Source organism: Perna viridis, chromosome 4, assembly GCF_037379345.1.
Source record: "Perna viridis isolate PV_CMFRI_1.1 ecotype Kerala chromosome 4, ASM3737934v1, whole genome shotgun sequence".
In the NCBI taxonomy this organism is placed as follows: Eukaryota; Metazoa; Mollusca; class Bivalvia; order Mytilida; family Mytilidae; genus Perna; species Perna viridis.
In genome coordinates, this window is record NC_142448.1 from 18,039,879 (window position 1) to 18,058,092 (window position 18,214).

Consider the following 18,214-nt stretch of genomic DNA (forward strand, 5'->3'; position numbering starts at 1 on the left):
TGTCCTTGCCGGAAATTCCCCAGTCCAAACCTCCTACATTCCCTTTTGGACCAACATAATTCTGAACTGTTAGTTATAGAACTAGAAAGGAAAGTGGAACAAAAATCTCCCAATTTCTATAATGAAGCTTTACACTATGTTCAATTATGAAAATCTCTTAATTTGGAGTTTAATTAAATATTTTTCATGCTTTACAAGTTTCTATGGAAAACATAACAATATTGTAGGTGTAAAGTCAATTTTCAAGTTTGGCATGACTGCATTAATTTTAAAATGGAAAGCACCTTTATTGCCAGAATGAAGACACTGGAATATTATTTTTAAAAGCAGCATATCATTGAATTAATACAGATGGCCTATTTCATCATGTTGTAAGATTCATGTAGAATAGATTACTTGATAATGTATATTGTAATTTCAGGAATATGAAGAAAGAAGCAAAGCTAGATGGGAGGAATACAGACAAGAGATGGAAAGGTTTAAAGAAAGTTTGACTGTAGAGGAAGTGATACTGTTAAAGGAAGCAAAAAAACAAAAAACACAAAAGAAAAAGAGAAAGAAGGAGAAGAAAGTAAATAAAATTACCTGTTACATTGAATGTTCATATTCTAATGGGTAGTTTGATGTTTACTACATTTTATGGTTGTTTTGGACATGTATCAAGTTGAAGGAATATTTAATTGCCATTGTGATGTCCTTTACATGTACATGTAGGGGGTCTGAAACATGAATGGCTTAAAATTATTTGGTCTGAAATGACATAAGTAATTAGGGAGTGATTGTTTGAACTTTTACAAGGATGAGTGTTGATTTCAGTCTATGAAATCTTGGCATATTCCTGCAGGGTTAGACATCACCTGTATAATACTTTATCTGTGCATACAAACAGCTCCGTTCCTCATAGGCAAAGCTTAAAATCATATCATTACATAGCCGGACAACACATGTAGTTTCATGTTGATTTTATTTTTGGCAGGACCATGTAGTTTCAGCCTAGAGGCGTATTTTAATGTATAATACACACATTCCAAAAGTTGTTGATCAAGTCCACCAACTTTCAATTTATCTTTTCTTTTGGATTTAAGAAAATAAATTAAAAAAAAAACAACTTAATCCTTCTAAAGGTTAGTGATGCCGACATGACTAAGGGGGTTAAGGGTAAGTTTTCCTTGCCTTTTGTTATCCAACTAACTTTACTCCTTGGCCAACATGACTAACCCCTTAGTTACAGTTAGTTTAACAAATTTTTTTTTGTCATTTTCTAAATTCCAAAATAATTTCAAATTAGAATAATACCTTGTTTTTTTTTAATGTCAAAAATTTTATAATGCTCAGTAAGACTGGTGTTTGGTTCATTGATGCTTCAACATGAAAGAATGTCTGTAGTATGTTGACATTAAGAACACTCCTTTCACCATATGTAGTCTGGTAAAAATATTTTCTTAGTACACACATCTGTTGAAAGAAGACTTACAAATCTGTGCTATCCTCTTTTCGTCTCTCTACCAAAGACGATGGTTGTGATTTAACCATCTATGTACTGGATTCCTTAACTCCACAAGAATCCATACAATCAACGCTACATAGTTGGATCTGCAACTTTTATACTCACAGCTGTCAAAGAGGGTCTCCAGTCCTACCACAACACTTGTTACTCCCATAGTAGTATTAATTCAATGTGGATTCTGAAAAAATACAGAAAATTTTCTGGAAACCCTCAATTCAAAATTATTATCAGAATACAATAGCATTAAAACAAATGATTTTTCAACTCTTTATACTTCGATTCCCATACTCAGTTAAAATCCCCAGCCAAAATCATTGTTACTTAAGAAAAGAAGATAAATCTAAATACAAACATGTAGTTCTTGGTAGGGATTCCTCGTACTTCGGAAAAAATAATTCCAAATCAACATCCAAATATATCGAAAAAGATATTTTCAAAATGCTGGAAATTTTTTATCAACAAAATATTTGTCCAGTGTGGTGGACACGGTTTTTACCAAACGGTTGGCATTCCAGTGGGAACTAATATTTGCTGACCTATTTATCATTCTTATGAGGCTGACTTAATAGCTGATCTGATCTAAAAGAAAGAACATCATTTAGCTAGATTCTTTAATCTCAGTTTCTGCTATGAAGATGACGTATTATTGTTAAACAATACTAATTTCGGGATTTGACACATCGCTTCTACCCCAAAGAACTTGAGGTAAAGGGTACTACAGACACTGTGAAGTCAGCCTCATCTGGACCTACACTTAGAGATTGATGGTAAAGGAAAACTATTGTTCAAACTATATGACGAATGCAATGACTTTTCATTCCATATTGTCAACTTTCCTTTCATGTGTGGCAATATCCCTTCAGTACCTGCGTATGGAGTTCTCATATCACAACTCATTTGCTATGTCAGAGCTTGCAGTAACTACGCAAACTTTTTGTATCACGCTAGACTTCTTACAACTAGGCTTCTGGAACAGGGTTATGTTGGTATAAGATTAAAGTCATCACTACAGAAGTCATTATGAACTCGTGGATCGTTATGGTGTATCCGTCTGCACCATGAAAACTGATTTGATAAACATGCCATAGTTTTCGTTTCCTCTTTTGACTATCTAGGACTTATTTTTTTATGAGCAACTCAGCAGGTATTTCTAGAAAGTAGAAAACGCTTACCCTACCAGTGCACCTGGTCCATGCTCCCAGTTTTTAGCGAAGTCTGATTTGCTCATTTACTTTTGTTACTTTGTATGTATTATTTTAGTTATTTTATGTTCTTTGTTGTGTTTGTCTGTTTTCCATGTCTGGTCTTAGTAACCACCTGTATTTAGCAATAACCTACTGGGTCTCTTAATATACTATGATTTAATTATCTCTGTCATATGTAATGCATCTTTTTAATAAGTAACCTGTAAATAAAGACCATCTGTGTTATGTGACTGTGTTTTGCTGTCTGTTGAAAGATCACTTGAAACAGGTATATAAAGGAACTTCATTTAGAACCTTATATCAGTTGTATGGCACCTCCATCTTTCAAAAGGTGATCTATTTTTGTCCTCTTGTAAGACTTTGCCGGAATTTAAGACCAAAATGGGTAATAATCCATATTTATTAAATCTAACATTTATTGGATGCAAAAAAAACTTTCAAGATTATTGACATTGTAACTACTGGTAATTTATTATCTATTAATAAACGATTTATCTTTTCTTTACATGATAGATTAAATACTAATTCATTTGTCTCTTTTACAGATCAGGAAAGCATTTGGAATTCCCAAGAGACCAATGACACCCTACATTTTCTTTGTCAATAGCAAAATGCCAAACTCAAACAAAGATACAAGTGCAAAGGTGAATATTTCCATGTTTCTTATTGGTTGTTATAAATACTTGTGCAGCTGATATTTTTAAAACTAATAAGTTTTTTTGTATAGATATTGTTGCATCTTTTCTCAGAAATTTAAGAAATTCCAAATTAGTAAAATTAGTAAAATTATTAATTTTATATGTTTACTGAATGAGATCTTGGTCAATTTGTATATCTACACACCTGTTAAACCTCAGAGAGGGATTGGGGAGATTTTACATGACAAACTTTTTTCGCACTTAAACTATAATATTAAAAAAAAATCCTGATTAAATATCTGTTTATTGTTCTTGCTATGCAACATTCATATTAAACCTTGCTGAATTTAAAATCTTACAACTTGTCTAATGAATAAAACATGTTAATACTTGTAGCACAAAAAAAACCACATAAGTTGTCATTGTTCTGAGTCTGACCTCATGGCTGTCTGATTTCCCACATTGACCCAGAATGTTTCTGACAGTTCAGCATGTCAAAGATGAAGGTCCTCATAGATTATTCCACATTTTCCTCTTCAAAGAAAAGTTTCTGTTTTTACCTGCATCACCCATAGTAAAAGCATGTCTAGTTAGTCACTCGAATGTCAGTTGGGTGATCTATTACTCTTAGGGGTACTTACTTTGTGTGATCTGTAGTTCAAAAAGGTTTAAAGCAATATTATTCAAATTTTGCACAGTGATTATATGCACATTAAAAATGTGTACATCCTGTTATAGAGAAATTTGTTCTGTTCTGTCCTACATTTTTAGCATGTTGAACTAAACAATTTTTTTTGTCATTTTATGTTGTGAATGGTACTTACTTTGTGTAATCTGTTACTCAAAAAGTATTGAATAAAGAAGTGGTATTTAAACTTTACACTAATTATATACATATTTAAGATGTGCACCTCCTATTAAGGAGAAGTTCGATAATTTTTTTCATACATTTTATACAACCACAAAATAAATTGCAATCATATATTGGTATGGTACTGTCATCAACATCATTGTCTGTAGACACTTTGTGTTTGTGCCATAACTTGAGTATTGGTTGATCTTTATCAAATTTTATAACAAGACTACTAATTACCAAAGAGACTTGGTGTTGATTTTGATGATTATTACCCAAACTATTTAAGAATTAGGAGCCTAAAAGGGACCTAAAACAAGCATTTTGTGGATTTCACCCATATAACTTCAGTAAAGGCTAAGGAATATCTATGATATAGTTCTACAATACTTTATACCACAATGGTCAGACTTGGATTAATTTGAACGATAAAGACTTGAGGGGCCAGAAACATGCATTTTCCTATGTCCATACAATAACTTTACTATTATTTCTTTTTGGTCCCATTTCAAATTTTTTTTACTGGATACCTTATGAAGATTTTGTGTGTTTTAATCAAATTTCAGATACCTTTTATGGTTTTTGAGTTAAAAGGGGTCAAAGAGCCACACTTAAAAATATCAACTTTTTAGCTTACCTGGCTGAAGGGCCATGTGAGCTATTGCCATCACTCTGTGTCTTCCATCGTTAACTTTTTCTAAAATCTTTTTCTCTGGAACTACTTGACAGATTGTAACCAAACATTGCATTAATGTTCATTATGGTATTTTTAACATTCCATGTTTAGAGATTTTTTATCTTGCGAAAAACATGATCTCCGTTACTGAACATAGACCATAGGGATCAGTTGCAGGATTTTTGCAAATAACTCTAAAACAGTTTGGTTTATCCAAAATCTGACAGGAGTAAAATTTTCAGCATGATGGGATGGACCTTTGTGGAAATTTTCTGAAAGATCAGTTTCATAGAATATCTAACACAATCTATTAGTGGGGATTTTTGATCTTGCGAAAAACATGGCTGCCATTACTAAAAAGAGACCATAGGGGTCAATTTGTACAAAACTAAAAAAACAGTTGGGTTTAGCTAAAATCTTGAATGTAGATAAGTTGTTCCGCATGATTAGTTGGACCTATGCAGAAATTTTTAGAAAGATTCATTGATGGAGTAATGAGTTTTTGGTCCTGAAATGGATTTTTTTCCAAATTTTACTTTTGCAACTTTGAAAATCTTCTCTGAAACTATTGGATTGATTGACAATCTTTGCATGGGTATTTTTGATCTTTTGAAAAGCATGGTAGCCATTACTATAAATAGACCATAATGGTCAAATTGCAGAATTATGAGAATAACTCAAAAACAGTGGGTTTAGCTAAAATCTGACAGGGAGTGAAATTGTTCAACAAGATTGGATGGACCTATGAAGAAATTTATAGAAAGACCTATTGATGGATGAATGAGTCTTGAATGCATGGATGTTTATTAGGTTATCATTTAAAATCTGTGTGTGGAGATTTTTTATCTGTCAAAAAAACAAAGCTGCAATTACTAAAAATTGAAGACTTCAACAAATAACCTGAAAACCAATGGGCTTAACAAATTTTTCATGGAATAAAATTGATCAGCATGGTGAGTCAAATCTGTGTTGAAATTTTTTGATCAATGGAGTTACTGCCCATGAAGATTAAAAATATGACATCAAGAGATTTATTTTATGAAAATGAAAACTGGGTGAATAACTTCGATGATCTCAATTGATTAAATGATTTTGTGACCATAGGCATTAGTCCAGCTTTAGAAGGCTAAAAAGACTATTTTTGACTGGCTGGGCAATTCAGGCTCTCTAAAACCTCTAGTTCTCATTGCGGTATATAATATGGGGGTTTTCAGCCCTTTACACATTTTCTTGGTGGAAAGCGGGATCAAGTGTGTGTGTATGATTGAAGAAATCAGGTTGCTAATATCAGTCATGAAATACTGTTTTCAATTTTCTATTTAGGATTATATTAGCTTACTTGCCAAGCAGTGGAGGCAGATGTCAGAAGCTGAGAAAAAGGTTGGTAGTATTGAAGAAATAAGAGTAACCAATTATTCATTTATCAAGAAACAAGAATCAAGTAAAAGAATTTTCTCCAATTTTTAGCCAGTGATTAAAAAATGCAGGCATCTTCAAATGACTGATTGGTGACTAAATTTCTGTGAAAGCTTTCACACTTTTTTACATTTTGTAAATTTTCTACAGATTTTATGAGAGAAACCAAATATCCTTCATCCTTGTCTTTATTTTTAGTTTCTCCACTGTAGATGGTGAAATTTTAGATTTGATCATCTCTCCATTTAATTTAGTACCATCTTTGTTGGATAAATAATTTAAAGCACTCATTATTTTATGACCTCTAAAAGAAAAGTCTTAAGACCGAAAAGACTTTGATAAAGAAGTGTTTGAGTCATACAAAGGTCTTATATTTGCAGCGGCTAACTTGTAGATGTGGTGGATTGAAAGATAATGATATTGCATCCTTTTTCTCAGTATTTTTTGTCATTCGTGTGAATTATGTGCCCTTTTAGTTCTCCAAGTGCACTGAAATCTATTAATTGGAAAATAGTTTATGTCATATTCCCTGGTTTTAACTTGACAAAGGGGTGTCCAAGCTAGCTTAAATAAGTGGACACAATACTCCTATGGCTTTTAAAAATTTCTTCTGGGGATGATGAAAAAAAAATGATTAAGTTAAAAAGTTTTATCATACCCCAGTTTTGAGGAGAGGGCTACACCTCGCTCAACTTGTCTGTATGTTTATTCATCAATTTGTTCTACTTGAATGAAATTATTTCTTATCAAGCAGGTAGAAATGATAATAGAAAAATTCATATGTTCTTATTGTATACAATTACATATATCTTCTTACACCTTTATCCATGTTGATGTTTTCATTTTTAATGATATGAATATCATAATCATATTGAACTTGCAGCCTTTTAGCGATCTTGCTGAGGAATCTAGGAGAGACTATGAGGAAAAAATGGCTGTTTGGGTAGAACATATGGTTGACCAGGGAGATGGAAAGGAAATAGAGAAATCAGTATTAAAAAAGGTACAATCCTTTAAAAACTATTAGTACACATAAAGGTTGAAAACTCAGTATTATGTATTATTGGTACTCTGTACATTTTTCCTTAGGCCTTGTTGACATATATTTCTTTATCTCTCTACATAACAAGATATTCATTTTTGTGTATGTGACAAAAGTAGTTCATTAAAATGATTACAGTCGACTCCACTTAATCGCATATCGCTTAATTGCATATTTCGGTTATTAGCATAATTTTCTCCTGCACAAAACCATTTTCTATTATTCTATTAGAGAAAAAATCGCTTATTTGCATAGGCCTTGGAGGTGCATTTCGGTTTATTGCATAGAGAATTTTGCCTCGTCCAGGTAAAGACAGGTTTTCCCAAATTCTGTTTTAAGCCTTCGGGTCATAAATATGTCAATCATATTTATTGTTGTAAAAACTAGATTATCATCAATCAGGGGGTGTTAATAATGGATTAAAAAGTCATGGACATAAAAGACAATATAAATGATTTCTAATTACATTAAAATAAACAAGCACCTAGGTGAACAATGACTTCTGACGACATGCCGAACATCACCTTATGATGCGGCTTGAGGTTCGGCTTGGGGTATTTTTTGTCCCTATTTAAATTCTTCCGACTACAAATGATTATCAATGTAAATTTAATTTTCTTTAATGAGCTGAACAGTTTTGAGTGAGCTTGGGTTACTAGGCATAAATATCATACGAAAATTAAAAGTCATTCATTCAGTACAATGTCTAATGAAATTCAACTACCCTAAGGTGCCCCATACTATCCACTCTTCATAGGAATACATCGAGGTCAATGACGCGTATAATACACAACTATCAGTGTACAATGAATAGAGGAATAAAAACACACAGACCATTTCAAAAGCCCAAAAACTGCAAACATTGATGAATATTACACTGAATCCTGCCTGAAATATGAAATATGGGATTTGCTTTCGTAGAAAGGTCAGGAAATTACTTGACTATTTATAGATGAGAAACACGTGGTTTTACTTATAAATACACACAGCGTAAAGAAGGTCAATAAACAAGACAAACACAATATATATTATTATTTATTGATAAAAGAACAATACAATGAGAAGGTCTATAAGAATTAAATACCAGATCAGAAATGTTGAACAGTGATATCCCTGGTTGATCCACAGTATCGTTGTCTTACCTGAACTCGCACTTCCGGTAAAATCGTAATTTCGGTTATAAGAATAGCCCGGTTATTTGCATAATTTTTACTGGCAAATAGGCTATGCAATTAAACGGAATCTACTGTAATAAAAATGCAATAATATGATTATTGATTAGCAGAATAATAGTTAAATGTACTTTTGATTTTAAAATTGATGTTGATAATATCACATGGAATATCTCAACTGGTGCTCACATGTTTGTGTAAATATATAATATGAAATATCTCAACTCGTACTCACATGCTTGTCTAGATATAGCATATGGAATATCTCAACTCATGCTCACATGCTTGTCTAGATATATCGCATGGAATATCTCAACTCGTACTCACATGCTTGTTTTGATATATTGCATGGAATATCTCAACTTGTGCTCACATGCTTGTCTAGATATATTGCATGGAATATCTCAACTTGTGCTCACATGCTTGTTTAGATATATCACATGGAATATCTCAACTTGTGCTCACATGCTCGTTTAGATATATCGCATGGAATATCTCAACTTGTGCTCACATGCTTGTCTAGATATAGCACATGGACTATCTCAACTCGTGCTCACATGCTTGTCTAGATATATCGCATGGAATATCTCAACTCGTACTCACATGCTTGTTTTGATATATCGCATGGAATATCTCAACTGGTTCTCACATGCATGTCTAGATACATCACATGGAATATCTCAACTCGTGCTCACATGCTTGTCTAGATATATCGCATGGAATATCTCAACTTGTGCTCACATGCTTGTTTTGATATATTGCATGGAATATCTCAACTTGTGCTCACATGCTTGTCTAGATATAGCACATGGAATATCTCAACTCGTGCTCACATGCTTGTCTAAATATATTGCATGGAATATCTCAACTCGTACTCACATGCTTGTTTTGATATATTGTATGGAATATCTCAACTTGTGCTCATATGATTGTCTAGATATAGCATATGGAATATCTCAACTCGTGCTCACATGCTTGTTTAGATATATCACATGGAATATCTCAACTGGTTCTCACATTCATGTCTAGATATAGCACATGGAATATCTCAACTCGTGCTCACATGCTTGTTTAGATATATTGCATGGAATATCTCAACTTGTGCTCATATGCTTGTTTTGATATATTGCATGGAATATCTCAACTTGTGCTCACGTGATTGTCTAGATATATCGCATGGAATATTTCAACTTGTGCTCACATGTTCGTTTAGATATATCGCATGAAATATCTCAACTTGTGCTCACATGCTCGTTTAGATATATCGCATGAATTATCTCAACTTGTGCTCACATGCTTGTGTAGATATATCACATGATGTTTTCAGTACCAAAATCAAAAGTAACTGATATTCTATATTTATCACATTACCATTACACTGAGTTGTGATTTGAAAATTGTAATATTTAAAATAAATTCCTAGTTTCTGTACTTATAAATAACTTATAAATAGTTAAATCTACCAGTAACCATAGAGCATATATAAGCATGAATGGTGTGATAAGATTACAAAATAAAGATGATGTATTAATTAATAAATGCGACACCTGTTAACCTACAAAACTTTTCATTATTTCTTCTACATTACAAAGCAAATATTCTGAAATTTGAGGCATGTTGCTATATTGAAAGTTTAGATGTAAGAGCTGTTTATTTTGGATATGTCTTTATAGATTGGGGTCAGCCTCTTGTTTCTTCAAAGTTTTAAAATGTAAGATATTGTTTTTATCAACATGTGGATTATTTAAAGTTGTTTAATTATTATCAGTGGTCATTTATATGTCTGAAAATTATGTTTTGCTTTGTTGGTTGTATTTAAGTGAAGAGTGGCCAATTTGGTCTGATAAATTTTCTCTTTTACTGAACTAACTGAAATTGATCTGGTTCATACTTTATGGATGTAACTAAGAGTCCCAAAACAACTCATACATTTGGTCCAGACTATTAAAAGCCATTTAAGGACTGATTTTTTTTATTGTACCAGTCAACAGTTTGACAGGCTTTGAAATAGACTGCATGTGACATGTACTTTGTTACACTTAAAGTTCTTCAAAATTAATTTTGCCTTTTCCCTTATTTTGCATAGCAATTGATGAAACTTGGATTGCCAGAGAAGAATAAATCACCATATATCATTTATAGATGGCAGAATAAAAAAAGCAAGGTAGTTATATACAGGTTGTGCTTTTAGCTTTCTAGACCTAAACCTTAGTGAAGGGAAAATTAAGTTCGGGCAGTGTAAATTCATTGACTTCTGTCGACTTCAAAAAGGAAAGAATAAGGGTTCAGGGTAGTAGCTGAAGAGTTATTGGCCCCAACTGCTGTCACTGATGGCAAATTAAAGTACACTCATTTACTTAGTATTGAACATTTAGCAATTGTAGTACAACAAATTTAAATATTTGTTTTTATACTGTAAAACTTGTATTCAGCTTCTGCAAATGCTTCCATTTAAATAATATTTATAGTTTGATTTATGTCACTTATAGTGCACATTAAACTGTTTGATTCTAGACCCTTTTGCCCTTTAATAGTTGTGCAGTAATTCATAGCACTGCTTCATTGCCCAATTTTTCGTATGGCATGTTATTTTGATCTCAGCCTGACATATCTACATCCAAATAAAAAAGAGGAGGGTTGCAGGGTCAGAGAAAATTCAGACTTATGTGGCACCTTCACTTCTTGTGGCAAGGCACATTTGAATCATGTTCTGAGCTTAATCTATTGAAATTTACTGACCTACTTTTAGCAACCATTCAATTGTTGTTTATATCGATACTCTACAATTCTTCATTCTAGTATTGAATGAATTGCTTTTGTTAGTAAAGTTTAAATTTAACCTTAGTAATTATGACATTTTTTTACACTGATGTTTCAGGAGTGCCCGTGGTCATCTTTGTCTGCAGATGAGAAATTGGTATAGTATATTATTTATGTTAGAAGTTGGGTTATATGTAACATCCAATTGTTCCTTATGAACAGAAATTCAGTGTATGTTACATACGATTTGTGTAGTGGTGCACCGATCATTAGAAACATTGAACTATCAGTCTTTTGGGAACTTTGATTTGATGATCGATTTCAAGGTATCAAGATCAATTTATTAGTGTCATAATAATATGAAAACCTTTTCTTTATCCTTCTGTCTGACCAAACTATTGATCTTTCTGTTTACAGAAAATTTGTTCTATTTTTAACCATAACATGGGACGATTCTATTTGTTGTCTGTCGGCCAGGGATGGACAGGCTTCGAGTCAACAAGTGGCTTTATTGATAATGATTTCACACATTTACATATGATAAAATTTGTCTAATAATATCCAAACTAGGTAATGGAGGAATTATGGTAATACAGTATTGTAGCTGACTTGGTTGTCAAAATTGAAGAAAAATTCTCGATACAGGATATGTTTTATTTCCATCACAAGCCGTAAGAACTGAAAGAACAAAATAACAATCATAAGAAAATGATCAGTCGTTTTGTTACATGAATATACAGAGTTTCATACCTCATAATCATATTCAAACACATTAAACCAGAAAATGTCAGTATGTCGTTATATTTCAAAAATTAACATTATTTCAATAAAAAATGGTTTATACTGAAGTCTCGAAATTGTCAAAATTCTATTATCATTATTAAAAATTCATGAAATGAAAGTTCAAAATGTATAAAGATTTACCAGTCATAGTAAGACTATGTGTTGAAATCACCAGAAATTGGTTTAATTATCTTCAAGTGGAAAATTCTATGTTAAAATCGTGTTTTATAACATTGAGAAAAACTAACTCAAACCTTTCTACAAATCTATTTCTAATGCAAGCAAAGAAGGATAACTCATGCCTATACACATGTATTAATTACAAAAAGTTCGGGAAAAGAACGATAACTCCTTTTGAAAAGAAAATGAGTGAGGGGTGGTGGGACATGTTCTAAAAAGGTGGGCAGGGCTTTAAATAAGCTTATAAATGCTTAATAAATACTCAAATATTCTCAACTTCAATAAAGATCTAATATCCATCGTTAAAAGGGTTTTAGAAGTGTGAATATATATGGTATACGTTCTGTTCGGCATAGACAAAATGTGTTAAATCTTTAGTCAAGGGAAAGGCAACGTTTATACACATTCATATTTGTAAAGACAATAAATTACCTTGTTCCTCTTGACCAAGTAGCTATTGTTATCGTTAATTATGCAGTAAAATTTAGGTTTCAGTCACTTTCTTTGTTTGTCACGTTTCGTTAATCAGATCATATTACCGACTGGGGAAAGTAACCAACAGTACACAAAACCCATAGTCAACTTGTCCTTTATAATTACGCCACTTACAGGTATTGAAGGATCACCTTATCATACTTCCAAACACTGATCATTGATCATTGGTTGTTGTTGATACAATTAACATCAATCTGTAAATTTTGGTTAATTCCCAATACTAAGTATGTGTTGTTATAACTATTTGTTTCTTATTAAGATAGTTGTGAAACCCATATCACTATTAAACACTATGAGTTGAGTAGTAATATGTGATATAGGAGTATCTACTGTCCAGATGTCAAACGCCTAGTTATTCAACACTTATTGTAGGTAATAAGTCCATTGAAAAATCAAATATTTGAGAAAATGCAAAATCACAAAAATATATACGGTTTGTAAGAAACATGAACTATTTTTTTTTAAAGAAAATACTTAATGTCACAGGTTCATAAGAAGAAACTTCCCTACTATTTCTGAACAATAAACAAAATATAGTCCATATGTAATTCCTTTTATTAGCTCACCTGACCATAGGCCATGTGAGCTATTGCCATCTCTTGGTGTCATTTTTGTCGTTAACAATTTTTCAAAACTCTTCTCCTCTGACACTACTTGACCAATTGTCACTAAACTTTGTATGAATGTTCCTTGGGGTATCCTTTGTAGAACTAATGTGGGGATTTTTGATCAGTCGAAAAACATAGCCGCTGTTACTAAAAGTAGAGCATTGGGGTCAGACAGTAGTTTTTTTGATATATCTCCAAAATCGTTAGATTTAACTGAATTCTGACGATGGTAAAAGTGTTCAGCATGATGAGATCAATCTCTGGTCAATTTTTTGTGTTAATCTGTGTAGCCATGTTGGAGTTATTACCCTTTTTCAATGTTTTTTGCTATTTACATTGTTATTTCTTTCAAGAATCTTCTCCTCTGACACTACTTGACCAATTGGAACCAAACTTGGTATGAACATTCTGTTGGGTATCCTGCATAGAACTGATGTTGGGATTTTTTAATCTGTTGAAAAACATGGCCACTGTTACTAAAAATAGAACATATGGGTCAGACAGTAGTTTTTCGTATGTATCTCCATTCTCCAAAACTGTTAGGTTTTGCCAAATTCTTTAAATTGCTGAAATGATTATTAGCGAAAAGCCCACAAAAGTCTCCAAGGGTTCAAAGTTGTCAGATGACTCCATGTAGGAGCTATTGTCTTGAAAGGTGAAAAATGATATATTTTTTTTACTGCTTTCAGCCAATATCTTGAAAACTATGATACATAGAATGAAACTTTCAGTTGCCGAAATGATCCTTATGATAAGGCCTACAAAAGGTTGTGGGGATCAAAGTAACAAAAGTAAATGAGCAACTCGGACTCCACTAAAAACTGGGAGTATGAACCAGGTGCACCAGTGGTTTTCTAGAAACACCCGGTGAGTTGCTCATAAAAAGCCAAGTCCAAGGTAGAGAGGAAAGAAAAACTATGACAGGTTGAAAAAATCAGTTTTCATGGTGTAGATGGATACACCAGATACTTGAGTTCATGTTGACAACCATAAAACTTCTGAAGTTATGATTCAATCTTGTAGCAACATAATCCTATTCCAGAAGCCTAATTGAAAGAAGTCTAAATGCAATACAAAAAGTCTGCTTAGTTACGGCAAGCTCTGGCATAACATATGAGTTGTGGTATGAAAACTCCATTCGCAGGTGCTGAAGGGATGTTGCCACAGATGAAAGAAAAGTTGACAATTCTGAATGAAAAGTCATCACGTTTGTCGTAATCTTTGGTCAAATGTTTTCCTGTACCATCAATCTCTCAGTGAGGGTCAGGATATGAAGCTGACTTCAAAATGTCTGTAGTATCCTTTATCTCAAGTTCTTTGGGGGTAGATGCGATGTATCATATCCTCAAAACTAGGATTGTTTAAAGATAATATTTCATCTATATGTGGAAATGGGGATTAAAGGGTCAAGCTAAACAATGTCCTTTCTTTTGGTTCAGATCAGCTATAAAAAATTGTTATCTACATTTAGAAATTATTTTCTTAAGCTGCAATTATTTTGTTTGTTTTTTGTTTTTATTGTATATTTATGTGTGTGTCTATTTTTTTCTTAAATTGTATTTTTTAATATTCTCTTTATCAATTGATTTATTAGAGTAAAGATGTATATTCAGTGTAGGAATAATTACTATGTTGAAATAGTTTTTGAGTGAAATTGGAAATTTAATTTTTGGGCAGGCTAAAAAATATGTGAAAAAGTTTAAATAAAATACTGTTTCATTAATGATCTACAGGACATATCTCTAAAATGAAATTAATTGTAAATATTGACATTCAGATGAGGATCGAAAACCTCTAGTGCTTACAGCACTTTGATTAATGTTTAATTGTCATAAATGTTACATTTAGATAATGTTCATTCATATACTTTGGAAGAAGTCACATTTTACAGATTTGCCAGTACTGTATTGATTCTGACATGGTAAAAAGTAGTTTTGTCTGTCGTTTGTCATACTTGGCCTCGAAATAATATCAAAATAATAACTAGATATTTCAAAGTATAACTCATGTTTCATTACATTGTGTTGCTTTTACTCTTCAGGAGTTTTTACTTTGTATTTTAGCAATTACATATTTACTATAAGGAGTTGTGAACTTTTTCATTTGAATATCAGTGACCTCCATGTTATACCCCCAAACAACGAGTTGGGGGTATACTTATTGGAATCATCTTGTCTGTCCATCCAAATTTTCTTGGTAATTATCTTGGCTGCCAGTGAATTGATTGATTTCAGATTTAGGTGTGTGGCTTCATATAGGTGGGCCAAATGTTGTCAGCAATTTTTGTTGCTCTACAATATCAACTTAATGCTTTGTGGGACTTTTTTCACTTTTTAGAATGATAGAGAAAATTTTTGTCACAAAAATTTGGGTTTTCAATGGTTGGATTGCTTTTAAATTTGGTGTGTGGCTTCATATAGATAGAGCATCTGTTGTAAGCTATTTTGGTTGCTCTGGGATGTCAACTTCTGTACAAGTGGGGGTTATGCATTGCATGACAACTTATACAACTTCATGTACAATATCTCTTGGTAGTTACTAAATAATGCATAGTAAATATTAAAAACCTAAAGTTAGTCTTTGGCATTCACGTTCTGGCCTTATTAAGCCCACAATATCTACAACTCTTCATCTTCATAAAATGTTAACTTTTATTCAGACTGTATCCACAACCAAAGAAAAAAATGTCTTTTTGTTCATGTACTGGAAACTCTGTGTTGTTGGCCATTTGGAAATTTTTATGCACAGTTATGTTTCTTTCTTGTAGAAGTATGTTAAATTAGCCGAAGAGGATAAAGTTCGCTATGAGATGGAACTTGAAGAATGGTATGAAGCCATGGAAGATATGGGAAAGCTAGACTATGCCAGGGAATCAATTTTGTTGTTGAAGGCTAAAAAAAATAACTTAAAGAAGAAAAAATCTATGTTAAAACATTCAGAAGATCATGATTTGAGTGATAGTGGTCATGATTAGGTTATAAATTATAATACATTTTGTTTCACTATCTAGCAAAGTTTAACATAATGGGATATTTCCGGTTGTCTCAAATTGTTAACCATTTAGTCTGTTCTTCATTATTGTCTACCATGTGGTCTATTCTAAATTATGGTAATATTCACATTACTTCTACATGTTTTTAAAGATGACATGATTATAGTAAATTTATTTTTCACATTTCTAGTTATACCCCCACTCCAGGGGGTTTTATTAGTTACATAATCATTAAATGACCAATATTGAATTTACCCTGGTCAGTAGATTTTATAGCTGAATCGGGTAAAAAATATATTGACCAGGGTAAATTCTGTACCCTGTCACAAAATGAACATGAAATAAATTTACCTCATCAATGACCTACATATAAGTACTTGAAAAAATGAACTCTTTGTCTTTGACACATTTCTCAAATTGTTTTGACTAGATACAAGAAAATGATAAGTCCAGCATTGACCGGATATCGCTAAGTTAGGCACCAGGGTAAAGAAATACACGGTCTTCATGTGATGCATATATGGCACAGGGTTTGGGTGATTTTTTTCTTGGGTAATCTGTTCTACCTGTGTCCATTGTTGTTGGGTGAACAGTTTTACCTGCTAATTACAGGCTGTTTATATTCTATACAAAGCTTCATATAGGTATATAGAATCATGGAATACTTTTTCATACTTGCATGACAGCTACTTCCTTCATTTTAGTAATTTTCACAAAAAATGTCATCTTAACCAAAAACCTTCCACAGATCTTACATTTTTATTTGGAAGATTCTAGATTTTTCTTATAGGATTTTGTGGGAGTCTTCCCCTAATTCAGGAGGGTAAACAGGTACGTGTTAGCCGAAAAATATGAATTTTTCTTTTGCTCACATATTTGTCATTTTTCTATTTTTCAATGGAATTCCACTTTTTTTTATACAGGATTTTATCTTTGTGACTATTCTTTTAATTGCATATAAAAGTTCATAATCACCTTTCACAAACATAGGCTCAATTTCATGCATGCCCTGTATGTGAGAAAGTTGCATTAATTTTATGTAAAATTAAATCAAAAACTGATCTGACTTTTGCAGTGCTGTTTTTTTTTTTAATTAATACAGTATTTAGTGTGCATAGACTTTTGATGTCAACCTCAACCTTGAGGTCAATTTTTTGTGGTTCTTATTTGCTCAGTTAATGTATATGTAATGTATTGTATCCAGGCTGTATTTTTTTTTCTTCGATACTAAGATTTGGAAATTTATAGCATGCGAGTTACCAATGCAATGTCTAACAAATTTTCAAATGAGTTTATAACAGGCGGACAGAGATAGATTTGTTCTCCTGATAACTAGTTTTATTATTGCTCGAGTCCTATTTCCTGGTCATATTTTTTATCTGCACCTTTATACTTGATTATTTGTGAACATTTGTAGTGTTTTACATTCTCTTTGAATTTATATAGAATTTTTCTGTAACATTAATACTAAATTGATTATCACTGACAAAAGCATAATATACTTGTAAGTTGTTAGTAACGTTGTTAATGTTATTGGTAGTGCCCCCTTTTTCAGTTTATGATAGTATACAAAAATATTAAGAATTTCATAAAGATAAATGGAAGTGTTGGACTAAAAATATTCTTAGCTATTTCGAATGTATTCTTAATATGCAAAAAAAAAAAAAAAAAGAAAAAAAAGAAATATTGTTGAAATCTGTAAAGAAGGCATTATTTTTGTTGCACTGTTTTGTTGAAGCACTTGTTTTTTTGTTTTCAGACAGTTGATTCTTGTGTAGAGAAATGTTACTTTTTATTAAATTGTAAATAATGGTATGGTGCTGTTGTCATCATCATTGTCTTTAGACATTTGGTGTTTTTTAGGTATTTCACAATCTATAGTTAATA

At 32.1% G+C, this 18,214-nt stretch overlaps 1 protein-coding gene across 1 annotated transcript in view; it reads left to right on the forward strand.

Annotated features, from left to right (window-relative positions):
- The window catches only part of LOC148619144 (transcription factor A, mitochondrial-like), a 30,086-nt gene extending 12,075 nt beyond the window's left edge, over nucleotides 1-18,011 (forward strand). Inside the window, exons 4-10 of the mRNA XM_088578738.1 lie at nucleotides 422-571; nucleotides 3,258-3,356; nucleotides 6,203-6,259; nucleotides 7,179-7,298; nucleotides 10,596-10,673; nucleotides 11,388-11,426; nucleotides 16,103-18,011. Of these exons, the coding sequence (XP_088434864.1) occupies nucleotides 422-571; nucleotides 3,258-3,356; nucleotides 6,203-6,259; nucleotides 7,179-7,298; nucleotides 10,596-10,673; nucleotides 11,388-11,426; nucleotides 16,103-16,309 (750 nt within the window). The 3' untranslated portion in view covers nucleotides 16,310-18,011. The remainder of the gene's footprint in view (nucleotides 1-421; nucleotides 572-3,257; nucleotides 3,357-6,202; nucleotides 6,260-7,178; nucleotides 7,299-10,595; nucleotides 10,674-11,387; nucleotides 11,427-16,102) is intronic.
- Nucleotides 18,012-18,214: the final 203 nt, after the last annotated feature.